The sequence below is a fragment of the Anoplopoma fimbria genome, chromosome 15 (assembly GCF_027596085.1).
Source record: "Anoplopoma fimbria isolate UVic2021 breed Golden Eagle Sablefish chromosome 15, Afim_UVic_2022, whole genome shotgun sequence".
Lineage (NCBI taxonomy): Eukaryota > Metazoa > Chordata > Actinopteri > Perciformes > Anoplopomatidae > Anoplopoma > Anoplopoma fimbria.
In genome coordinates this window covers 12,195,696-12,222,892 of record NC_072463.1, presented here as the reverse complement: position 1 = coordinate 12,222,892, position 27,197 = coordinate 12,195,696, and the positions used below count along the sequence as shown (strand labels likewise).

Genomic DNA, 27,197 nt, shown 5'->3' with positions numbered 1-27,197 from the left:
ACATGGCAGTTTATATTAATTAATCAAATGAATTGCCCCATAGTGAACTTGGGGCCTTGCGGGTCCCTGGAGCAGGTGCCCCTCTTTACCAGTTGGTAATGCAGCCTTGGTTGTATCTACAGTCTTCAGTCTGAGGCTCAGGCCTGAACACAACTTCAGTTTTGTAATGTCAAAGCTTATTGGTCAGAGCCAAGCAACTCCACGTGAGTGTTAATCCTCTCTTGGTCAGCCCTGTTGCCTCCTGCTGGGGACAGGGGACCAGTGGTATGTAATAATCCCCCTCACCCCCCACCACTCCACAACAATACCTAACAGATTTTAGTTTGACGAAGCATTTTGCAATAACGAGTCTCTACATCTCTTCTCTCTTATTTATTTTTGTATTGCCTCTCCGTGTAATTTTCCTTCCAAGACTGTAAGTGGGAAGAGTGTTTACTGAAGGGCCATTTTTGTTTAGGTCTTTTTTTAACACCTCATAAAATGGGGATAGACTCTGGAGTCAATGCTTCAGATGATGTTTCACTTTACGGGGGAAAAAGTGCCTTTACCCAACTGGAGCACAACATAGTGGCTGGATATCTTATCACTGCAGGTAACAAAGATGAGGCCACCAATGGCAGTAGAAATAGATGATGAATAATGCAAATGTTGTGAATTGTCTGATTGATGTTCTTTTGTTTGACTTGTACAGTCAAAGTGCTTAACTCTCAGGAGTCAGTGGCATTTCAGGAGCCTGCATTCAGTCATTGTTCAAACATACTTTCAACAAAGTTGATTTTCAAACAATAGAAAGCTGGGCGGAAATGGGAATTTGGAGTATTATTGGCTGTGTAACAAATTCATTCATCCTTAAAAATGAAAACAGCAATGATTTTAAGAGATTTTTAATCAAAACTCAGTTTTAAAAACATGAGGGGTAAATAAAACATGATTGTTTCAAGGCCATTGATGGTAGAAGAAAAGTAGTCCATTGTAATCCTTTGAAAAAGTGTTCTGATGGCATTATGTAACTGATCCAGGTCTTGGCACTGTATTCCATGTCCAGAGTTTTTTTTGTTTGTTCATGAATGCCTACTTTTCATTTCTCTCATGTCAACTTCATTAAGACTGAATGTGACTGACATGTTTTTCTTAATGAGCATCCCCAGTTGTTTTTGTTCTCTTCTCTTTCAAAATGTTGTCCATCTTGTACTGATGGTGGTGTTTTGCTGTGTGAATGAATCTTTCTTATCAGATTTTCATAGCATTGCTCGCCTCACAGAGGTCATGTTTGTTTACATGTCAAAAGTGAAACAGAAGTTTATCACAGCAGATATTTGACTTTTCCAAGCCTGTCGCTAGGAAACCATGTAGACAATGTGCATTTCTGCAAGACATTTTTGCATTCGATCAGAGTACAATGAACGTTGAGCAGAGAAAGTGACGTAGTATATAGAGCAACCGTTATTGACCGTTTATATGAAAGTTGCATGGTGTGAAAGTTACGTGGTATAATAACAAGAATAGCAAGTGAGAAAGTCCACTAAAGGCGCATAGGTCAAATAAACACAGCACTTTAACCCAAAAGTAAACATTGGCTTTACACTTCTTAAGTTATATTGTTACGCTTGTTACGTAACGTTGTGAGTGAAAGTGTGCTAAGAGTAGTTGTAATTTATTCATTTTGTTATGTTATTTTATTATTCAAACACAAATCATGATCTTTTTTCTAACCTTAACCAAGTGTTTTATTGCCAACACCTACTCAATCGTTTCACAACGTTAACCATGTGTCGTTGTGCGTTTCTGCAAGCGTGATACAAGGCTGATATGAAACTTCCTCATTCAACGTTTTCCGTGGTTTGCAAAAAAATACAATGGCAACATTTTTCCTGGTGACTGTGTTGACTTGTCATAGGAGGAAAAGGACAGGTGGAACTATGGACACTGATGATAGCTCTATCCCAGCAATCATAACTTAGTAATGCAACCGCTGTGTGCCATATGTGATCAACTACTGGCAGCAGATCATATAATAACTTTTTAAAATATACAACATGTGATAACCAACCTCATGATTCTAAAATTGATTGATTATTGGAACTCTTACTTCTTGTGGATGAGTTATTGACCTGACTTGAGTACAGTCTTGGAGTAATCAGAAGAAATGATACTCACCAGCCACTGTGAATAAATAAATATAGGAATAGAAGTCATGAAGTTGAAGAAGTTTGACTTTTACCTCTCACATTGTGACACTTTACTCCATGTCTTCACTTCCCTTCTCAGGTGTCATAAGTTTAGCAAGCAACATTGTGGTGCTGCTCATGTTCGTGAAGTTTAAGGAGCTGCGCACTGCCACCAACTTTATCATAATCAACCTGGCTTTAACTGACATCGGAGTGGCTGGTATCGGCTACCCAATGTCAGCTGCCTCAGACATCCACGGCAGCTGGAAATTTGGCTACACTGGTTGTCAGGTGGGTGGAATGTGTCTTTACATTTTCATTATTTTACTTATAGAACAACCTACATCTACAATGAAAAGTAACCCAAATGAAACTAAATGTAATGTTGAGATTAGGGCTGGTGAATGTTCTGCCAATTTCTTTTACCGATAGTCTACACTGAAGGATAGCTAGCTAACCTTTACCGACTGGTTAACAATGTAAACATGTTAGCAGGTTGTATGGACTCCTCTTATGTCAAATAATTCAGCGGCGTCACAAATAACTATTCCATAATACAAAACACTCTTTATTCTTTTGTTCCATTTCTACAGCAGTGTATTGCTGCCATGCCAAAAAAAGAGAAACAGATCAGTATCCCGTTATAATGTGAAAATGTTATAACAAGATGTTTTTCACATTTATTACATGAACACTTACATTGTTTAAGGGTTCACATTTTAATGTTATAACAAACAGGCATCATTTACACAATTTTATTAAGTTCCACTTTATGCTTGGCTTGAGACATAGCGAGATTCTTCTGTAATTGAGCGCGATGGATGAGAGTGTGATAAGCAGTAAGATGAGTTTATAGCAACATAGAAAGTTGTCACATACAATTTGAGAACATTTCCGCGTTATAACAATAAGTTATCCAGTTATAACAATAAGTTATCCAGTTATAACAATAAGTTATCCAGTTATAACAATAAGTTATCCAGTTATAACAATACGTTATCCAGTTATAACAATACGTTATCCAGTTATAACAATACGTTATCCAGTTATAACAATACGTTAAACAGTTATAATAATAAGTTATCCAGTTATAACAATACGTTATCCACTTATAACATGAAACTTTTTGACGTTATAAAAGTTTTTTCGGTTCCTGGTGTGAAAAAGAACAGAATGGTGGCTGGCCCATTTTTATATTTATATATTTTTCTCCAAAATGTATGTAAACATATTAGAACTATTCATAAGTCCCAGTCAGAAGGTTCTCTCCAACCATGAAGTTCTCCACATCTTCATGCTTTCTAAAACCTTTAAAATGTCACTATAACTAACGTGACTTTTTCTGAGCTGACCATAAGAATGAACCTGTGAGGATGAAGCACGTTCACATCAGCTGCTGCAATGTAGCAGGCCGCGTGTTCAGATTCTTTTGGCAGATTATATTTCCCCTCAGCCTTCGTTAATACACAGCTTTATTAAGACATATGAGGCTAGTCTACAGTGAGAAGCAGAGCAGGGAAACCCAGAGTGTTTTAACTTGGCAGTGGGGAATTCCTATAAAGTACCTACTGTGTACATTTGACTGATTTATCAAAAATGTTCATATCCATTCAGACAGTCAATACACTGCCTTCCAGTGGGTCAGATAGTACTAAAACACAAAGGACAATTCACGACTGAAAATCAGGTATAATTAACAATACTGCTAACTATATGGACACAGAAAACCAGTGGTTGGTGGTTGTGTTTATCCAATCTTACAGGCAGTTTATTTTAGTGCACTATGAAATCAACTTATTCGAGTTATCCATTACGGTGAACAAACTAATCAGAATTCATAACTGCCAAGTTATGTATCAATGTGTTTTTTATTTAGATTGCATTGTGCGGTGCTGTGCCATCCTTTAAAACAATTGCATTTGGATTTCTATGCAACAATACTGTAACTTTGTAAAGAAAATAGAATCAAACACTGTAACGTTGATGGATTCTCATCAGCAAGTTTGGAATGAGTTTTTATTCGCTACAAGTTCATTTGATATTCCATAGTTAAAATAAGAGCTGACAAATAAAATGATGGCAAATATTTAGATAATTGATTACTAGTTTTCTTGTAATAAATTATCAGGAAAAGGTATATACTATATATTATATATATAGACTTTTTAAAATTTGAATGGGCAATTTTTCACTATTCCACCAGTTTTTTGAGCAAACCTGTATTCGATTAACATGAAGTAATCAGCAGATCAATTAATAAAGAAAATAAGTGTTGGTTGCTGCCCTATGTCAAATTTTTAAAAACAATTACTTATTTTAAGGTCGTTGAAACTTGCATCAATATGAAAACTCTACAGCATTTCCTTCACCTAAAGGATCAGTTAACATTCTGGCTAGGTAAGCCTGCGTAAATCTGTCAGTCCCCGGCTGCTATGGAAATGTATGGATCAACCTAAAAGAAGGAAAAATATGCAACTAGTTTTAACCAATAAACCTGAAGGAAACATCACGGCTTCTCATAAGTATAGCAACAGGGCCATTATCAATAAGTAACTAATATTTGTCATTTCTGTGTTTTTGCCTCCAGATCTATGCAGCTCTCAACATCTTCTTCGGCATGGCCAGCATCGGCCTGCTGACGGTGGTGGCCATCGACCGATACCTCACCATCTGCAGACCAGACCTAGGTATCCATTTACTGCTCTTAGTCTCTCCATGGACTGTGAAATCCTGGGATTTCCACTGAGAACGGGTGGATATGTCCACCTGACCTCCCATTTCTATAGACTCAATTGGCAGTTTATTAGGTCCAAAGCAGATCTAAGTAATCCGACAGTCCTGCAATAAATCCTCCCTGCGTGAAGGTTATAATCTTATAGAGTCGTTGAGACAACTTTATGATCATTTTGAAGGATGTAGTTTGTGATGTTAAGATCAAATTATTCCTGATTCCTAGGGTTATTGGTGACCCCTGACCTTTCTTCTAGAGCCACCATCAAGACAAAAAAATATATTACTTGTGCACATCAAAATCAACTTTATTGGGGGTTTATAACGGAAAACCTCCTTGTTCCTCATGAGAAAAAACCTTTTATTTGAAATGTCAATTACAACTGACGATATTGTAATCAAACCAGTATGTCCACACTGGTCCACACTGGCTTCCCTGACCTTCGTTGTGAATAGACATGTCATTTGTCTCTTCAGGGCAGAAAATGACGATGCGATCATACAACCTTCTTATCCTGGCAGCATGGCTGAATGCTGTGTTCTGGTCCGCCATGCCTGTGGTGGGCTGGGCTGGTTACGCCCCTGACCCCACCGGAGCTACATGCACCATCAACTGGAGACAGAATGACGCGTGAGTTATCAGTAGACGTTATACCTGAGAGTAACAAAGACTTCTGCCACTACTAACAGTGCTGCTACTGTGAGGACCTGTTATTGAGTCTCAAGTCTCTCAACCGAATCACCCATAAAAACAGACCAACGCTGATAACTAAATCTCAGAAAATGAATACCCAGACAATGAGATCATATTTAAAAAAAGTATAATATATACCATAATAAGCCTGTTAAAAAGATCCATCCAAACAACAATATAAAAGCAACTGCATGGTACAGCATTGCTCGACTACCCGGTCTTTTTCCATATTTCATTTCCTACTGCAGATAGACTCATTGACTTCAAAGGAACCAGAAGTGTAAAACTGTCGACTCATTTCAGTAACCAAACAGAATAACGTCTGCACTTCGTCAATTGTACATTGAAGGTTTGCAGGCTGTCATTTAAAAAAAACAAAAAAAAACTCTGTCGAAAGAATAAAAATCTGTGGTCTCTACTGATGGTAAAGCAGGTTTATGCAGGATGACCCCATGTTGTGCTAGATAACAGAACCAAAGAAAACGAGGGGATTCAGGTAGAACTGTGCCATACCATGCAGTGGAATATGGCATGAGATTAAAATGAATCAAAGTTTTCTTCAACCTTACAGAGTTTTGGTTGTGTTGTCATATCCCTGAGAGAGAAAGAGAGGAAATACCCCCCCCCCCGTTAATGTGACAGTTGGACCCAACCTGCCACTGTGTTAAAAAGACAAGCCCGGTTGTCCTTCAAACATGGTTTTTTTTGTTTGTTTCTGTACTAAATTTACTACAGTATATCAGATTACGCTAGTGAAATGTAAGGACTGTTTTAACTTAAGCCCTTCATCGGTTCATCTGATTACTAGGGGCCTTCAGTCATGGAGCCCTCACAGCAGCATCATGAGCTACAGCTAAACGCACAGACACAACAGTTTCAACTGAACAAACAGCTATCTCTTTTCATGGGTAGGTAGGTTTGAGACCAATTTATGTTTCACAAGCATTTAACAAATAATGATGCAGTTGACGGTTAATTGATACAGTAATCCTGGATAGTGCTGGAACACAATACACTGGCAATATCTAGTACATTTTAAATTGGTTGGCTCAAGTGATTGAAGCAGGAAGAGAAGGTACTACAGCGGCAGTCAGTGCTTCATGCTACTATTATACTACTACTACTATGTACCTATATTTATATACATATACATATACATATACATGCTAAGGATTATAATAAGTGTCTATAATATGAAGGATAATGTAGTTTATTATTTTGTCTTTTACCGGCTTTGAATGTAAGGATTAGGATTTTAAACTCTGTTTAAACTCTGCCAGGCCAAAGATTAAACATAAGACACTATAAGTAACTTTTCCTCCACAGCTCCTTCATCTCTTACACTATGGCTGTGATTGCTGTGAACTTTGTGTTGCCTCTGTCCGCCATGTTTTACTGCTACTACAACGTGTCGGCCACTGTGAGGCGATACAAAGCCAGCAACTGCCTGTCCGGCGTCAACATCGACTGGTCGGATCAGATGGACGTAACCAAGGTGAGACCTGAACCACACTGAGCCATCCAGCTCACTCTTTTTTCTTCTGCTCTGCTGAGAAGTGTAAGTGTTCCGCTTATGATGGCACACAGCTGTGGTGAGGCCCATCATTTTAGATTAGGTTAAATAAAGTTGTCCAACATCTCGATTCGCTATCAGTCAATTGATCAATCAGTGTTTTCATCGCATGTAATGCCTTTCTAACATGCTTCCTATGAACACTGTAATAACAACATAATGTGACGTGACAAAGTCAAAATGTTGACAGATCAATGTCCATTGGATGTGTAAGAGACACATGTTTTGGTTGTCTGTCTCACATGCATCTGTATTGAATTTGAATCGATATAGTATTTATTGGCCACATATTAACTCAGACTTTATAAGGTGATGTTTTTTTTTTTTTTAAATCCATCACGTACGAAAATTGTCACGTACGGAAACCTTTGGACAAAAAATACGGACTTGGTGTTATTTAAAGGACAATTCATTTTTGTATTGAATTATTGACTTTGAGCGCTGCAAAAATGTGGCATCTGTTTTGTGTCATTATTATACATATATACAATATTTTGCCTGTATTATATGCCTGTGTTTGTGGCCGGCAGATGTCCATAGTAATGATTGTCATGTTCCTGGTGGCCTGGTCTCCGTACTCCATCGTGTGTCTCTGGGCATCATTTGGTGACCCCAAGACCATCCCTGCCCCCATGGCTATCATCGCTCCACTCTTTGCCAAGTCCTCCACCTTTTACAACCCCTGCATTTATGTCATTGCCAACAAAAAGTGAGTGTTTTTCTCTTCATTATGCTTTGATAATAGGTAATATGTGTGCGGATGTACTTGTTGCTTGTGAGGGGAAGTCGTGAGGATATAGATGGGGTCATGGGCCCATAATGAGACTACGGGCCTTTGGGCACAGCCATGCAAAAGGCCCCACTTACATAGGAGCAAGCGACACATACTTTATAATTGTTTAGCCTCTTTTAGTTGTTGTTTTGTGTCTCTTTGTAGTCATGTTGTGTCTCTCTGTAGTTGTTTTGTGTCATTTTGTAATTGTTTTGGTCATTAATGATGATTTTGTACCTCTTTGTGGTTCTTTTCTTTCTTTTTTTCTGTCTTTGTGAGTGTCTCTTTTCAGCTGTATTAAAACTATTTGTGGCTGTTTTAGTTTATTTGTATTCATTTTATGTCTCTTTGTTGTTGCTTTTTGTGGTTTTCTCTTCCTGGGTGGTATGTGTCTCTCTGAGTGACATTTTGTAGGTGAAGGTCAGGGGGCCCCAGTGGGCCCGTTCAGTAGTCGTTCAGTAACGTTTTGATGATGAACTGTATTTTAAATTGATAATGTGTGGATGATCTTTCCCTGTAGGTTCAGAAGAGCCATCATAGGGATGGTTCGATGTCAAACCAGGCAGCGAATCACCATCAATACCCAGGTTCCCATGACAACCTCCCAACAACCCCTGACCCAGTGAGGGGAAATCACGTCGTATTCAAGTACCCTGGCATTAAACCATTTATAGAAGATTGCTATGATGAATTAACATGAATCTGTGTCAGTTTTTTTGCTCCTTAATAATCTAATGCACTGTGGTGTTTACTGTGTACATTCCACTTGCCGTGACAATGTATTCATTATTATTATTATATTCCTTTATTGATCCCCATGGGGGAAATTCGGGTGTTGCAGCAGCTCAACTACATAGATGTGTGTGTTCTAGTTTCTTCAATAACAAACTGACGATGAAACTCTTTCTGTGTACGGACTGCATTCGTCAACTGCTTGACAGAATCATCCTCTTTGCTTGGAAAAACCCAAAGCAAGATATTACTCTTCGTTTACACATGTTCTATCTATGCAGATACAGCGGTGTCATCTCTCTCACTAGATACAATAGGATTTAATTTTGTGACATTGACATCGTGGCTTGCATCAGAATCTCACGAAAGTTCATCGGACAGTTAGAAATTCATTTTGATTCTGTGTCACTTCATGTCTTCTTAGGCTCTGTTCACACCTGCCTTTAACATGCACTCACACTTGGTATTAGAATGCTTCTCCACATGCGTCTCCAGGGACTGGACCTCAATTCCCTGCACTATATTCAAATAAACACAGACTTCATTTCTGTTTGCATAGAGCCAATGCCTTGTTGTTCTTAACCGGTTGAATGATTATTTTATTTGTAAAGAGCAAGTGAAGCAGTTAGCTAACAGTAAAAAATATTTCATTAACCGTGAAGCTGAAGGCCACCGGTGTTGTATCAAATACTGTTTCCCGGTCCATATGTGCCTTTCCCCTTACCTAAACCTGAGCAAACCCATATCTATAACCCTAACCTCTGAGCAGGGCGCTATTATTTTATCAGGAGAGAAACACTTTTCAACGAGGGGACAGGCTACTGGCAACTTAAATATCATTATGATGTTTTTGTACTGGCTATATTGCATAACACATGCTTTAGTGATGATTGGATCTTAAAGTGCTTGCATGTTTTTCGATACATTTTAACGGGATATTTACTCACTTGCGGGAACTAGAATTATCACCCTGCAGTTGTATCCCTTCACCAACCGGTCACGTTGCAGTTTACATCCATGACATAATTTGATCTTGTAAGACATGTGAAATTGTAATAAGCATGTGAATTCTTGAGTTAAGGCCAAAATGTGTTTTTTGACATAGTCTAGTAGATGTTGGTGCACAAATGTGAAGAAACACCTTCCATGTGTTCCTGAAATATCTTGTTAACAAGAATGGACAGACAGATGAATAACCTGAAGACATAATGCCTCTGGCCACATCTGTCACCGGCGCGCATAAAAAAGTGACCTTCACACACAAATACACCAGTTGAGTAGGCGGTCCTTCAATATGGCCAAGGACACCACTTCAGGAAGGCCTCTGTTAGTGTTTCATTATTTTGTAATATTTATTTGTTATTGTTAATTAATTAATTAGTAGGCAGCATTTCAATTATTTAGATGATTGAGATAGAGTTTTAACTTTTATATAGAAGTTCTATATACTGTTGGGTAGTTTAATAACGATAACAATTCTATAACAACGAACACACTTACTAACTAATCAAAAGTTTTGTATATTTATCTGCAAAGTAGCTGTCAGATAATTAAGGTACAACATTTCCCAATGAAATCTAGTGTAGTACAGTAGCAAAGAACTAAACGTATTCATATAAAGTACAATTACCCCAGAGTATTTTAAAGTAAATGTAATTAGTTTATTTCCACCACTGAGTAAACGTTTTAAATCATCAAGAAGTATTTACATTTCATTTTTGGTCATGTTTTGAATGCAAAATTTGAATTTTCTTCATCGAGTATATTAGTGAAGTAAGTACTTAGGTAAATGTTACACTGCTATTTTTTCATTCAACTCATCACCTCCATGTAGTTAACACTCCTTGATTCCATTATTGCTAACAAATACAAATGAACACACAGAGGCAGCATATATCAATATATCACATATGAGGGTCTGATGATCATGGCTGCACTCTCTGTACTGAGGATAGAAAACTCTCTGTGCCCCAAGTTAAAAATGTACAAAGAAATATCAAAGACATTTTAATTAAAATGTTAACAGAAAGGAGAAGAAGGAGGCTGCATAAATATATTTCACGTGATGACCACAAGATCAGAAATGAAGCGAAAATGATTGTCAGTAGAACTAGCCACATGATGGGAGAACAGTGGTGATGTTGAACTGTAACACAGAGTCAGTTTACTGTAGATAACTCCTGACTTACTGTGTGCGTGGCAGTGGATGTTTTGGATACTTAAGAAAAGTCCCTTTAAAGCCCAGGACCACACTCTGCTCAATGGGCCAAAACTGAAATACAGACTTTTGAGGACTACAGCAATCTGCAAAATTGGACTTATACTAAGGAGATCAGTGTGACGTGTGAATTTGATTACAAGAAAGGATTCGATTATTTGATTAATTGCAATGTTGCAACTCAACCGAGCCTCATCCCGTATGAGCTGACTGGGAAAAGGCCTTACGTATGTACAGAGGACTGTGGAGGCTCTGGTCTTGTACAGGTATGGTACTCCTGCAGTGTTTCACAAGCTGCTGCTGTTTCAGGGGACGTTGTTCAACAGCCAGCCTTTGATCTCGTTCTCATTACTCCGGATCCATTCAATGTTGTTCCTCACCGTCTCCAGCGCCTGCTTCCGAGAAGTCACCCCGGCACCAGCGTTCGGCGTTAGCTTGAAGAAGTGCTCCATCTGCGAAGGAAGCAAGGAGAAATATGTTTCAAGAGGCCTGAAAACTTACCGTCAGCAGACTTTGACTCAAACAACATCACAAAATCAAACACTTGATCCCCTTTTTAAGCCATCAGTAGATAATAACCCAATCCCTATGGGGCTTTAATTCATAACTACAATGGTGACAAGCTTTCACAATAAGGGAAATATCATATCAAAATGTCCAAACGCATCAATCCACCCAGTGGGTTGTAAACTATAATTTTCTCGAAAAAATAACTAAAAACACACCTATTGGAAGAATTTTGAAACGTTGAGGCAGAGTATTCAAAATGTTTTTGGCAAAACCCTCCATGATAGGAACAGACTAAGCATGTAGCCGACAGCAAAGAAACGGGTCAGATTCTGTGAGGGACTTCGGGAAGTTTCTATGGATCTTTTCATAAATTTTGACTGCATAAACTTTCACCATTGTTATCCACCGTGAAGACTTTGATACAAGCTGACCACAGTCAGTGGACGCATTCACCTTTACGGCCTACTGGGAGTATTTAAAACTTTCGTGCAAGAGGATAGTGGAGTACTTCCTTTAGAAAGAATCACCAGAACTGTGCATGAAGAAAAACTACTGGCTCTTCAGTAAAAAATAACAAAATGGTTCAAATCAATAAGCTACAAAGACAGCGGAATTTGAGGAATGATAAACAAAGTAGGAGAAAGTTGCACAAAAGGACAGTGCCGAACCTTCCAGAGCTGGAGCTCTGTGTTGTAGGTGGTGCTGATCTGGGTCAGCAGGCGACCAAGGCTCCTGTCATTGATGGTGTACCTGTTGAGAAAGAAAATTCATTACCATGATCAGCAAAATACAAAGAGTCACAGTCTATGTCCATGTCTCCAACACATGGAGAGCATTCGTAGCAGACTAAAATTTACACTCGCATCCCTCTTCCTCAAGTATCCCCCTTGTATTCAACAGTTATCGCCAGCAGCACCCCCTTCTCCCATCACCCCTTAGCCCATCAACACACGCCCTTCAATTTATGTTCCTATCCTAAAAGGAGTTCTTTACCAGGGAGACTGGTGCCCACACCAGGAATAGCTGCCCCCCACACCCCAACCACACCTGCGGACCGACTAACAAAGCACCCCTGTACACACATTAAGGTACATGTTCTAGCCACTGATCCACAAAACCATCCTAATAAAGAGTTTGTTTCACTCTCGCATCCATGGTTTCATGCAGTGTTTTAATCCAGTCATGACACTTCCTGTACCTGAAACAACCTTCAGTCTACGCTCACTGAGCCAGACACAGTCTACACCCTATTGGTTAAACAGGTCAAAGAGGGATTTGCTTTAGGCCTGTTTGAAAACGCTCCTTTCCCAGTTTTTTCCGCATCAGCAAAATAGGCATTGCCACTAGGAATTACACAAGCAAAAAGTACAACAGAAGTATCTTCCCCACACGGCTCGCACATTCAAAGCATCAACAGCATCATTTCTGGTTCTTGTTCACTGACCTGTTGACCAGGTAGTCCCAGTTGAGTGTGGTCCATTCCCAGGCCATGTTCTGCCCCAGTGGGTTGTAGGAAACGTATCGCACCAGAGTGAACAGATCCTGACTCCTCACTACACTCTCATCTTTGGAAGCCTCCAGGAGCCTGATGGACAGAACAAAGGTTATTCTCTCCTCATAAATACTTTTCATAATGATGATCTTTTGTGTAAATCCAGTCATATTATCAGATTAAAAGTGTCCCATTATAACGTTAGAAAAAGTTTACCGAATACATCAAATGCAGTTGAAATATCACAGTTCCCAAAGTCAGGAAGGAACATCCATGCTCAAAATTCTATACCTTAATATATGAGATATCAGTTTCATGTCACTCTATTACAGTGAATTGATTTTCTCATCTAAATGAGGGTGATTTGGTAAAATATAAGACTCTCCCTATGAGCGTGAAGTCTAAAAGTTTCTGCTGAGCAGTTTCAAACGGTCCATGCAGAGGAATCTAGAGTCCCTGAGGCCGAATCCTCTCACCACAACACCACCAGTCCAAAGTATGGTTTAAAGGAAAGCCATGGTTTATTACAACATAGGTTTTACTTTCATAGGTCAGGCCACCTACAATGTCCTCACCAACGTAACTGCTGTTTTGTAATGTGGCAACATCATTAAGATTAGGCCAAACAGGCTGGAATCAAACATCAAGGTTAGAGAACTGTTTTTGAGGACAAACAAAGTAAACTATAATCACAATTTACAGAACTCTTTTTGCTATGACCTATTGTACTTACTTAGGGATTATTGGCAACATTTCAGGTTTGCTTACTGTCAGAAGTCCACCCCCATTGGTTTGAGGACTGCTGTTTTGAAGCCTGGAGTTTGGCATTTTGGCCGTCTTTTTTATTGCAACTAGTGAACGGAATTGACCATATTTGGACTGAGGAGGAGTGACCCCGTGGTAGAGACATTGTATATGGCTCAGGTAGCACCTGTCAATCACAAGGTAGCCCCGCCCTAAAGCATACCCTGTTTTAAGATCTATTTGACTCTAAATGGAGAATAATTTACGAAATGAACATCATGCTGTATTGAAGAAGACTTGAAACTAGAGATTGAGACCATAAACTCATGTTTACAATGTTTACTGAGGGAATAAATCAAGAGAGAAGTAGAGTCATTTTCTCATAGACTTCTATACAACCAGAGGAGTCGCCCCCTGATGGACAGTAGAGAGAATGCAAGTTTAAGGCACTTCAGCATTGACTTCACTTTTCAGATTTGGGTGTTGCCACCTGATCTCATCACAGCCAAAGTAAAGAAATAAAACTGTTCTCGTGTTATTCAGTATGATGAGCTGTTTTAATCACCTGTAGAGGAGGACCACGTTCTCCACGGAAGCCAATCCAGACAGCAGCTTGTCCTTCTCTTGAGCCAAAGAAGAGTCTTTGTACCTCTGAAACATTGTGTTCCACTTTTCTTCGGTGCCCGAGTTCTTCATGCCATATCGATAGACCAGCAGCCTCAGGTTCACTGCCACGTCGCTGCAGGTCGAAAGGCCAAGAAAAGTTAATGTCAGGTTCTGAAACAAATAGCTGTGTTAAAAAGATGTCGTTTGTCTTGTTGCTTTTCTTGTTCTAATAGAAAACTGGTGAAAATGTTACAGGCTGACACCATGGCATCATACTGCAACATAATGGAGGTAAAAGCTTAAATGTTCTTGCTATTTGAAACATTATTAGTAAATGTCAGGTGTGGGTGAAAATGACAAAATGACATTATACTATGACACACATGATATTTTGAAAAGACACTGTAGTGGTGATACCTGATACTTCCATTGATCCACTGGTTGAAAATGCGAGAGGCTTCATCCAGAGCTTCCTGATCTCCCATCTGACAGGCCATGCTGAGCACCGTCTCCCTCAGTAACCTGCCACACACAGCCAGCAGTCACATGACACCCATTTCACATTGATGGGTAAACTAGCACATGGGTTAGCAGAGGGTTAGCATGAAAGATTGAGGACATGTATTGATAACAGAAACGGAATTGTGACTGCTCCTGCTGTACCTCTGCGTCTGTGTTCCGCTATCAGTCCATCCAAGTTGTGTTGTGATTGGTTTAACGTAGTTACGAAATAGTTTCTAGAGAAAACAAACAAAAACACTCTTGTCAATTTTGAGATTTTGGTCTGTTTTGATTCCCAACATGTCTTCTCCCAGACTAGTGCAAAACATCCAAAACATACATTTAAGTGTTTATTTTTTCCACTTAAGTGTTTATTTTTTCCAGATTTCGGCTAAAATCACAGAAAGTTATCATTAGATAATGCCTCCATTGCATATTTAAACATAACATTTCAGAAAACTTATAATACAGAAATAATTGTCTTAATGTAAGTAATTAACTGGGGAAGTTTCGTGGTGATATTTTTTAGTTCAATTTTTACTCTATTCACCTGTAGTGTCTTCAGAATGTATGTCATTTTACAAAATATATCTTTAACATCAGTTTTCTCTAAATTAGATTTTCTTTTTTGAGCCAGAAATCTCCACCTCAGTAGCACTTACATACACCAATTAGGGCCGTTGTTTGTAAAATAATAATAATAATAATGATAATAATAATAATAATAATTACAAAGCCTGGGAAAGGAAATAATATTCTGAAAAAAATATCATCTGAGATTCAAGTGTTACATTTTCAAGAATGAAAGTCACATATTTAGAAGAAAAAAATGTTTCTCTGTCAAGGAACCACATCGCTTCCCTTTGCAAGGCTGGATCGACCTCATCACACCACAGACCCAGCTGTTAAACCCTTTACGGTTACGTGTGCCGCTGAGAGCAAAATATATTCATTATATTAGTATCTATTTATATTCATAAAAGAACACAGAAAGACGAATGAAATGCGTGTATGTATCTATCAGGACCTTAGCCTTGCCCAGAGGTCATCCTTACTCACACACTTACATCTTTGAATAAAATTTAACAGCACATGTACCACGGTTTTGCACAATTTCTGTTTGTTTTTTAACGCAATTTACCGACTTTAACTCTGAATTTTTCTCTGAATATTAAACCCCCTCCTGTGACTTCAAGGTTAATGAGGTTTTAAGTTTGAAGGATTAGCAGCTCCCTTACCTGAAACAATGGGTAGAGTTCAGCATTGCCTGCCAGCATGTCCCGGACATATGCAATGGAGGAGGACACACGGCTCCAGACTATGTAGTCGGCCTCCTTAGTCAGGTACATGGTAAGATTGAAGGCATTACCGTAATCTATAACATCTGCCCTGAATAGAGAAATGAGACAGTCATTGCAATCTCTGTGTATGATGTCACGATTGTTCACACAGTGTGTTTTGGGCTGAAATCTTACCTTGCAAGTGCAAAAACATCATCAATGTAGCTTGTGCGATCAGCTGCATCCAACTCCTGTTGAAGAAAGAATCAAATACAAAGTGACCATAACATTAACAGTGAGCATTGGTGTGTCATTAGAGGCTCTGGTTCTCGGTTCTCCTACTCTTCCATTTCATGCTAAAAAGTCGGCATCATTCGTAAAAAGCAAAACATCAAAATTTTCATATAACTGATGTTATATAACAGATGGCAGTTTAAATATAATACTGGCTGAATGTAGAATAAAAGCATGATAGAGATTTCAAGAATAAAGTTGTAATATCTTGGGGACAAAAATCATGTTTTTCAAGAATAAAACAGTAACATTTCTGTAAAAAGAACCTCCTAATAAGAAGTCATAGTATTATGAGAAAAAAAGTATTATATTTTGTTGTTTTGAGAACAAGCTTGTTATAATAAGTTTGGGTGAAGTAGATTACGTGTGTGTTTATGTAAAATTATGACTTCATTCTCATAATATTATCACTTTTATCTTAAAAAAAGAGAAAAAGTAGTAGGAGTAGCAGGCCTCCTATGGCTTCTACTCCGTTCTATAATAGTATTCAATTCAGTAAAAAAGCCCCCACCTGGTATAATGCCGCTGGTCTACTATCATTCAACACAGCACATGCTAAAGTGAATGTATGATTTTGGTGTCAATGCTCCCAATCACACAACACCTAAGCTAGCTGCACAACTGCCGGGTTTTTACGTCATTCTGTAAAATTCCAGATGTGTTCCAGGTGTATTCAAATTCAAACAATTACATTTTGGTCAAAGTATGTATGTTCCCATGATGTTACACGTAACACGGTTAGGACAGCTTACCAAATGGTTTATCTGAAGCTGTTGACTGATAATGTTCCACATCTGGTTGTCATGGTTGACTCTGTAGAATCCAATGTGATCGTTGTTGACCTTCAGCAGCCCGTCCACTGGGGCCGAGTAGTTAGTGATGACATGCTCTGAAAGTCATTATGAGCGCAAGTGTGTGAAGGAAAAATGGCTGCATTGGTCATTTCTGCTTTAAAATACAAACTCTCTGAGTTCATTATTATGAAAAGCAGTCCATATTTTTGGTTTATAATTGTGATTTTATTATTTCTTTCCTATACATCTATTCGGTTTAATATGCCCAATGTAATCCATTTTCTCATCCTCATAGAAAGAAAATAGATTACATTTGACTTGACATTTAAGTCATTGGCTGGCTTAAAGTAAGGATACTAATTTAATGTTTTGTTTTTATCATTTTGAATATTTTAAAGATGATTACACCATATTTAAGCTGAGCATACTACCTGTGCTGCTCTTGTCAAACATCGTCGACATGTTTTTGTTGCTTGTCACAGAGTGCCATTTGACTGGAATTGTCCACTTGTACCTGTGAAAAACCCACAGTCATTATTATTAATGCACTGGTGTAGAAAACCTATGCATATAAATAAACAACGCTTTCGTGTTACACTTCATGTCGACATCCACGACTTGCCACAAGTTGGTTTGTACAGAAGTTTACAAGGAAGTTAGCCTCGCTACGTTCTTTGCAATGGCAAGGGTTAACATAAAAATGGCCGCCGCTCTGACCTTCCTGCTATGTTGATTTGAATGGGTGCTGAGCAGGTCGTGTACGGTGGCTTTATTGTGCTTTTTCACTGAAAACCGATGACTGACAGAACAGTAAAGTTGAGGGCCGTGAAAACCAAACTGCTAAGTTAAAGATGCTTAAAAGCTCCATAGAGCTGAGGGGAACAACACAGTTGGTCACAATAATTGTTGCTCATCCCTAACAGCAACACCTTTCACATTCCACACGGTCATATGACCCATTATTGCTTTAAAAATATTAGTTTTAAGCCTGTTACCCTGAAAAATCTAATTTCAATACAACAAAGTAATGTCATATTAAACTTAAAGGTCTGAATAACTTATTTTGTATTTCATGGTGCATCCAAGTGGCTGTCAACATGAAATATTGCAAAACTGAAAAAAAGGAATTGGTTCTAAAACAAATATGACAGTTGTGAGCACCAAACCCTGAAATACAATATCAGGTGAAAAGTTGTTAATTGGAAACAACCTGACGATATGTCGATATAGAAACACAGTCGAAGCTGACTGAGTATCTGGCAGCCTTTGGACTTTTTGTACTATTTGATGGGTGGTGATACCAAAGTTGCCATCCTGATTAAAATAAGACAGGTCAGAGGATTTAAGAAGTGAAAGGGGGCTTTTGTTATCTTTTTCGTATCACTGACCCAAGAGGCGAAGGAGGCTGGCTGGGATCAGCTTTAGGATCCAGGAGGAATCGCCTTTGCCTCAGATTGGCAACCGTCTCTGAGACAGACAGGTGCAACACAGGAAAACCCATCTGTTTGGTCCATGTATCCATGACGTCTGCAACCGGCAACCCACTCACCTGGTCACAGATAGGAGAAGCTACTGCTCAGAAAGATTCACAGACAAAACCTATAGCAATTTTGGGGGAACATGCTTATGTTTCTTTTCTGAGAGTGAGATGCTGAGATCATTATCAATCTCACGCCTGTGAGTTAATAGGGGACATTTAGGAGGATGTGGTTAGCCTAGCTTAGCATAAAGACTGGATGAAGGGGGAAAAGCTAGCCTAACACTGTCCATTTTTAAATTTGTATTATATATTAAAAATGTATGCATTTTATCACATTTGGATTGCTTTAAATCTACAATTGCTATCTTTAATAAAAATAACCTTTTTGTCATATTTGCTCAAACTGGCACTGTAGCCTGACAGTAGTACATGAGTTTGATAATCTGTGAAAAAAAGAAGGTTCCTCTGCCTCCTTTTAGTGCTTCTCATGGCATTTGCACCATTCCACCGCACCATTCAACCATATGTCTCGGTGTCCGTCAGAAAATCCCCCCCACAAAAAAGACAACGCAGCTGTCATCAGATCCTGATCCTACAAGATAATGTTACTGCTTTCTCGACTGAAATGTTTTCAGATACATATTTTGGTGTTTAGCTGTAATATCAGAAAGCTTGCCTCCTTTTAGTGCTTCTCATGGCATTTGCACCATTCCACCGCACCATTCAACCGCGTCAGAAAACCCCCCCACAAAAAAGACAACGCAGCTGTCATCAGATCCTGATCCTACAAGATAATGTTACTGCTTTCTCGACTGAAATGTTTTCAGATACATATTTTGGTGTTTAGCTGTAATATCAGAAAGCTTGCGACCCGTCCACAGTGTTGGACAGTCATCTGACCCATGACAGTTTATTGACACCATACAAGCAACATTACTACAGTTTCAAATTCTATATCTGTAAGAATCCCAGGACAGAGCGCAGGACTCCGGAGGGATGAGAGGAGGTGGACTCTGTGTTTACATCAATGATGCTTGGTGATCAAACACAGTCTTGATGTTTTTTTTAGTGTTACAAATTGGCTACAACAGAATTTTGGTGTCATCCATGTGTTGCATAATGACAATAAATGATCCTTGTATCCTTTGAATCCCTTGAAAAAATGTCACAGACATAAAATAGACTCCTCGGTTCTGATTGTTTTGTTTTTTTCTTCGGGCGCGTTTAACTCACTAAAAGGAGGCAGAGGAACCCCCTTACCATTTTTTTTACACGTTATCTGTACTAATGTCAGGATAAAGCAGATTGAGAAAATGTTATATTTGAGAACAGTTTGTTTCTGTGTTGGTGAAATAATGAGCCAGCGGGATACAACTTGTTGATCGAGGGCTTTAGGGGTGTTGCTAGGTGTAGTTTTGAGCTCTGGACAGAGCCAGGCTGGCTGTTTTCAGTCTTAATGCTAAGCTAGGCTAACTACATCCTTACACAGGCTCTGTAATTAACACATTAAGACATGACATCATATCCATCTGCTCACTTAACTTTCATTAAAAAAAGTAGATAAACATTGCTTCGAAACATATTGAACGCTTCCTTTGATAACTGGGATATTAATCTGGGCTTGGAATATTTAAAACCGATAAAGTTCAAACATACGCTGGCGAGAGACGCCCAGAAGTTGGCCGTTTTGGCGTTCTTGAAGTGGTAGTCTTTCAAATATTTCTGTTGAAACAAGATAAAAATGGCTTTCATCAGTCAGCAGCTGGAAACTTTAATGAACATTCATCAAAAGAGCAACATTTGTTAAATATCTGCCGTGAAGCTGTAATCTCCTCTGACTTACTCGACAGCCCTCTCTGAACAAGTCTCTGCCCATCCAGTCCTCCAGCATCCTGAGAATAGACGCTCCCTAGATAAAGTACGATCGTTTTCATTACAAATAGTATTTCGTTGCATGATGGAATCCTTATGTATCTTGTTGGTAATATATCTGATATGCCATCGTTATAACGTTTACTGTGTGACGTTTTCCAGTAGTCTTACCTTGCTGTACGAGATTCCATCAAACACCGAGGTGATCTCTGCTGGGGTGGACACGTCCACGATGATCGGGTGAGAGGAAAGGAGGGCGTCGTCCAGCATGACGGGAAGCACGTCGCTGATGATCATGATGTCTCGCTGTATGCAACAGGAGGGACACAAGGGAAGGTCTTCAGAATGACCGGCCAACTGACAGCATGATGAATTGTGGTGCCTTGTGGTAGAAGAAGAACTCACCATGCCCCAGCTGGGCTCAGCTTTCTCCACACCGATGTACTCAAAGAAACTGGCAAAGCCCTCATTAAGCCAGAGGTCATCCCACCAATCCATGGTCACGATGTTCCCAAACCACTGGGAAAAGATAACTGACATGAGTTTCCAGGCCACAGCAGGATGAAGCTGCCTTGGGCTGCATGAAGGTGCCTGATTTTCATTCAAAATCAGGCACCTTCCCGCAGGTTTGTGAGGAGGTGTGGCTGTGTTTATTTGTTCATTAGAACGTAACTTTTTTTTCACTGGTACCGCTCTCTCTCCCTCTCTCTTTGAGCAGGAGAGGAGGGCTTATTTTTAATGCTGTGTTCACCAACAGAAACCGACAATGTGACTACATATCATACCTTTAACTCTATAATGTGGTTTAAGGTTAATTGTTTAGCACATGTGAGAGGGCCTTATAACAGCTTGCCACCGAGAGGACAACATCCTCATATTTATACAAATGGAACACATGCTGATCCTTTGTTCCTGTTACACACTTTGACTTTGAAGATCATAAAACTTTATAAGGCCTCTTATCTCCCATCACAGCAAAACAGCTGACATCTCGGAAAGACGTGTGAGTCATAAGAAAGCTTGAACAATAGCAACATAAAGGATTATTAACATTAACAATTCTGAACTCTGAACTCTGAACCCTTTTTTTCTTTTTCAATGAACAGATTTTAACATCCGTATGTGAAATAAAGATTAAAATAACGTCATACCATTGCCAAAGGAATAGTGACGTGTATCTGACGTGATATAAGTGTTTTTTAATTCACATGTGGTTGAATTGTGACACAGAAATAAAACTATACTATACCCACCACATGAATGAAGTACACAGTAATAATAGCAGACAGTTGTACCTGGTGAACCAGCTCGTGGGCGATGACACTGGCCACTCGCTGCTTGTTGAAGGACGATGACTGGTTGGTATCGTAGAGCAGGTTGGTTTCCCGGTAGGTGATGAGGCCCCAGTTTTCCATGGCACCAGTACCAAAGTCAGGGATGGCTATCTTATCTGGATCAAAACAGCACACAGAGTCCACTGAATGCACCGCTTATCACTGTTTTTTATTGCATTACTGCCTCACTAATGCTTGTAAGTGAGATTGTATCTTTACAACTGCCGGCAACATTGCCATCAATTGTTGTTGTAAAGGATGTCCTTTATCCTACTTTGCTGAATTTCCCACCATCAGTTGTTACCATGACGCCCACCCCGTTGGATTGGATTGGGTAATGGCTCTATTAACTCCTAAACTACTTTCAGTTCAGTCAAGATTCTGTGCTTTTTCTCGAAACCTGCAATTCTTCTGCCCCCTGTGTAATCAATCTACAGGCCACTAGAGAGCCACTGCAAGGACTTTTAGATTGTGACACCAAAAATAAAGTGTGTCTCACTGTGATCACTGTGGTGGAACACAGAGAAAAGCATTTCAATGTATGTACTGTGAATCTGACATCCTTAACCTACTGTATAGTCTGAACATACCCAGTTTTTCGATGGAGTATGTCATGTTGAAATATTCCTCAAAGTAGTCAAAGATGACTTTGGTTGTGTCGGCTGCATACGTTGCAGTTCCTAACTGACTTGGCTGGGCGTAGATTCTCAACTTTAGAGGCGGAGAAGGAGAAGAATTAGTACATGTGTGCATGTATTAGCCTGACAGTATAAATCTAATAGTATATGTTGCCTTCAACACTACTTGTCGTTACGAGATGGATGGTGACTAATGATGGTAGACTCACAGGAATTCCTCTGGCTGATTTTCTTTCCAGATGGCTGAACTGGTGCACAGCAAAACATACCAAATAGGTACTCATTGGAATGGATTTCTGGAAGGAGGTCTTCAGTTTATCACCAGGCAGTTTCTGAGGGCTGCCCTGGAGAGGCAGAAAAATAAAGGCTGACGGGTTAATGTGGGTGTCACAAGAAGTGTGGAGCTGGGTGGATCTCCTGGCCTCCCAAAAGCAGAGGCCCAAGATGGATTCCTCTGTTTTTAGTATTCACAGTGTTTACTCCAAGCCTGGCCTCCTCATCCTTTGTTTTTGTTTAATTTCCCTCCACCATGGGAAGGTTTGAGTAATTATGCTGCTTCAACCTACAGCAACCCTTGGCCAGTCCAACAGGTTCGTGAATAGTTTTAGTGGCAAAGTAACTCATTTCATACAAGAAATCCATAGCTGTAAGTGGTAGAAGTTATTAGAGACGCTGTGAATTTATAAAAATGAATGCACACAGAAGAATACACAAAATATTTATAAATTACTCCACAAAAATATTCCTCAATGCACACAAAAATAGTTATCATTTTATAAAATGTCAACAAAATCCACATAAAACCAATATATTTCTCATGCAAACACGGACATTTCTATTTGAATTAAATGTAATAGAAATCCACAAATGTATGTATCTAAAAAGGGTTTCACATTTTCATCAAAAACATATGTGGATGTTGTTACATTTAGTTTTGTTTTTTAGACCCTTGCCCCCACAAAGGTATACTCTCATGTGACACTAAGGTGGGAAGCAAATTGTGAAAACTAGTCATACAGCTAACATTAGCTCTGGGGGTCTAAACATTTGACTTGTGCAACCCAGGTACGTGTTGAAAAGATATTTTCAGATGCAAAACATAGGTAGTGAGTTTGTATTTAGAATGTTTTGGGGCATGCCCCAAATGTCAAACCTTTAATGTAATTCCAACGAATTTATCAGAACGTTTTACCACACTTTTTCTTTATATGTGTAGCATCTTGAAATTAAACAGCATCTACGTTTTTCTAATGTTTGCGTAGCTGACTTGAGTCCTACCTCAAGCGGCATGTTAGACAGAGCTCCATGGGTGGCGTCATGAGTGATGGAGATTTTGTAGGTGGCCTTCTTGTTGGGTTCATCGAAGCAGGGAAACGACTTGCGAGCATCCGTTGGCTCGTGATCAGTTGCAGCAATCTTCCTGGTGATCGAATGAAGGATGGATTATTGTAAATGGGTTTGTCTCTGGTGGGCTTCAATGTATTTTTTATGTACTTAACCCCCAAAGTGAAATACTTTAAGATGTGAGTTATGTATTTTCTGATTGAGAACTCTTCTGATAGTTTGCATCAGTTACTTCACATGACCACAGGCTTATCCCTGAGGAACTTGTGATTGACTTATGAAAATGTAATGTGTCTTACATTATTAGGTAATAAACAGAGAGGACCCAAAAGACTTAACAAGGGAAGTTTTATTTATAAAAGTAATGACCTTTACTTAAAAAAACTAAAATTTAAGGTGATCCTCCAAAATATGTCTTTTGAGTTTATTTTTACACTTATCCCCTGAATGATTGAATGTATTTCTGTTTAGTTTTCATGGTGGCAAAAGGGTATCAAAAGGTCATTCTATAGCAAGAACCACATCCACCATGCCAGGATGAGGTTATGTATTTATCCAATGAAGCAATGACTGGAACATGTTGAGCGTGCAAGACTTTAGTGGATTTTGTTTCTGGAGGGGTTTGAAAGGTTTCAACGGACAGATCATTTTTTGCTCTGCAGTGTAAACATGCGTCACCATTGGAATCCACTGTAACTGACCTGAATCCAAGCTCAACCCAGCTGCAGAATGCAAACTTTTTACAGTCGAAGATTGTTCAAAAGAAGGCTCCAAGTATCGAAGATGCAACCATCATGTAAGCTAGTTCTAACTCCCAAAAAAATGAGCCAAGATTTAACTCAACAGGAGCAGCAATGTGTTGTTATTTGGTTAAGTTCCATAGTTTGACAAAACACTCCCAACTCAGCACTTACTTGCTTTTCTTGGATCTTTCCACCATGTCGCCCAGCCTTCATCAGTTGATGGAGTTTACTCATGGCGATGGATCATTTAAATAGCTTAGCAGCTCCATGACAACTGAGCAAATTCCATTTGCTGATGAACACCATGGAATACAGTTAAAGCTCCAGAAAAAGTCTCTAAGTGGCGGTTCAGCTGAGGTTGATTTGACAAACTATTATTTCAAAGGTCCAAAATGAACTTTCAAGCTTGGACTTGGTTATGGTTATGTTTTGCGTTATGGTTATGTTTTGCGTTGTTATGTGTTTTTTTGATGGGACAGTGACAGTGTTTCACAGTCAGGCATAGATTGATCACACTAAACTTTATTTCACATGCCATACATGGAAAATATGTATATAATTGTGCAACCAGATCCAGTATATTCCATTTAATGACCAACCAGAACATTACACATGTTGTTGTTATTGCTTGAATGCTACTCAAGGGGAATAAGGGTTTAAGGAGAAAAAACCCTGGGTTAAATTATTTTTCTATCCGAAAATGACAGTTCATTCTTGACCATGGAAAGGGTAAATATCTTTTCCACCAACTATTCTACTCCAGAACTTTCAACCACATCTCTGCACCTCACACAAAGATAGCAAGTGGATTTAATTTTAATATATTTTTGGTTAGTTAATATTTTGAGTTATTTCAGTAAATTTGTTGTAGTTTACTTATTTTAAAATTACCTCACACACTTCAATTTAGTCCTTAGCATATATAAGTACATTTTAATAGTTTATTAATGTCGTTATCAACTATTATAACTCCTCCATTTAAGCATCAATGACTTTGTTTGTAAACAGATAATGAATACTTTGTATGACAAAGTTGTAATTATGTATAGAGGTATTGGAATACACACAGGAACAAATCATTAACAGTATAAAACTCATATTAACTGCTTTAACATATGTACAACTCATTCACATGTGGGTTTAAAACTGTTATTGTGTGTTCCAAACACATTATTACCATGCTGCTTAATAAATAATTGAAATGTATAATATTTGCTTGCTGCTTCATTATATTGTGTTATGAACTGTTATCTATTTATTTGTTTCATATACTGCATATAAACACTGGATACAGTCAAAATCACAGTTACAGCATTTCCTTAAAGACCTGAAAGTGTGTTTACTTTCTTTTATTTTGCATGTGTTGGTTATGGACTTACTTAGTGACCCCGCCCTCGGTGTAGATGACCCTGTAGAACCCCACCACGGAGCCATTGAGCCAGCCCTGGAAGTCCAGGCTCAGAACATACACCTCTCCCGGGCCGGTGACAGGCAGCTCCTCTGTGGCCTCCACCACCACGTACTGCTGGGGAACATATTCAAAGCAGCCCCTCACTGCCACCTCCCTTTGTCCCGCCCGGCTGCTCAGCATTCTCAGCCTGGGCTGGGTGCTGACATACGTCTCCCTGATGTGGAGCCACAGATGGCGCGTCGGCTTGCTGACCTCCACGTGGATGTCCACGGTGCCCGAGTAGGTGTCATCCACCAGGTCCGGCTCCAGGTGCAGGTCGTAGTGGACCGGGTTCACGTAGGTGGGCAGACGGAAATTCTTCCAGTCGCCGCTGGAGTCATCGGAAGGCGCACAGGGCCCTCTGGAAGGCAGGGGGGGCTGGGTAGGCACTGCTGTGGGGGCTGGTGTTGAGGGACTGGAGGTGGTGGAGCCTGACCCAGAGAGGCCCACCCCGAGGCCCACCGCCAAAGAGCACACCACCACTGTCACGCAGATGATGACCACATGCTTACTGCGGATGCAGTAACGCTTCTGTTGATTCTCCATGTCCAGGCTGTCGACCATGGTGACTTCCAAACTTCACTGCACTAAAAACACCACTTTCTTCAGGTTCCTAAGCTGACCTGAAATCAGAGCTGCATGCTTTGGGCTCTCACAGTATTTAGATTAGCCGCGTGAGCTGATCCAAAGCTTGCCTCTGTGGTGCTGAGGGGTGGAGAGAAGAAAGAGGAAGAGAGGTGAGGAGAGGAAATCTGTCAGAGAATCTAACGCGCTGACCTCGAGATTTATTCTCTCCTTAGTGCTGCCAAAACGCCTCCTCCTGTTAAACATCTACAATCTGCCTGTAAATCAAGAGCTAAAGTTCAACTTTGTGTGTGTTATGTTTTTGTGTACACATGCAAATAGAACATGAAGTCAGTGCCTTCAACCAACATTTTATTGTGTGTGTTTTCTGTGAATCCCTTGTAGCGTGGTTTAAATTTCTGAGTAAGTGGAATGAAAAGAGATCTGTCCTGCTGACAGTGGGGAGGATGGGGGGGGGTCTATTGTTTGGAAATGACATTTGCTCTTTGGTCAACATAACAGTGATTGCAAAAGAGAGAAACAAAACAATGTTGGTTGCACCAAACACTGTAGTAGGGTTAGGGTTAGGGTTAGGGCAGTCAGTTGCCTGTTCTAATGCTTCAACACCTATTTGCAAAAAGAGAATTCATGATCCCCAGGGGAT

The 27,197-nt window shown here is 39.5% G+C and overlaps 2 protein-coding genes across 2 annotated transcripts; one reads left to right on the top strand and one right to left on the bottom strand.

Annotated features, from left to right (window-relative positions):
* Window positions 1–480: 480 nt before the first annotated feature.
* rrh (retinal pigment epithelium-derived rhodopsin homolog) lies at window positions 481–8,563 on the top strand. The gene is made up of 7 exons (XM_054614606.1): window positions 481–592; window positions 2,269–2,459; window positions 4,756–4,855; window positions 5,376–5,529; window positions 6,919–7,087; window positions 7,696–7,874; window positions 8,458–8,563. The coding sequence occupies exons 1-7, from the start codon at window positions 481–483 to the stop codon at window positions 8,561–8,563; spliced, it is 1,011 nt and encodes a 336-aa protein (XP_054470581.1).
* Window positions 8,564–10,318: 1,755 nt separating this feature from the next.
* enpep (glutamyl aminopeptidase) lies at window positions 10,319–26,698 on the bottom strand. Its single transcript, XM_054613966.1, has 20 exons — window positions 25,899–26,698; window positions 23,711–23,852; window positions 22,642–22,776; window positions 22,385–22,505; window positions 21,756–21,910; window positions 20,866–20,979; window positions 20,632–20,766; window positions 20,432–20,497; window positions 20,245–20,310; window positions 18,497–18,657; window positions 17,540–17,622; window positions 17,067–17,203; window positions 16,216–16,271; window positions 15,979–16,129; window positions 14,903–14,976; window positions 14,657–14,761; window positions 14,199–14,372; window positions 12,842–12,982; window positions 12,066–12,147; window positions 10,319–11,339 (listed from the first exon to the last, which is right to left on the bottom strand). The coding sequence occupies exons 1-20, from the start codon at window positions 26,531–26,533 to the stop codon at window positions 11,193–11,195; spliced, it is 2,880 nt and encodes a 959-aa protein (XP_054469941.1). The 5' UTR covers window positions 26,534–26,698; the 3' UTR covers window positions 10,319–11,192.
* Window positions 26,699–27,197: the final 499 nt, after the last annotated feature.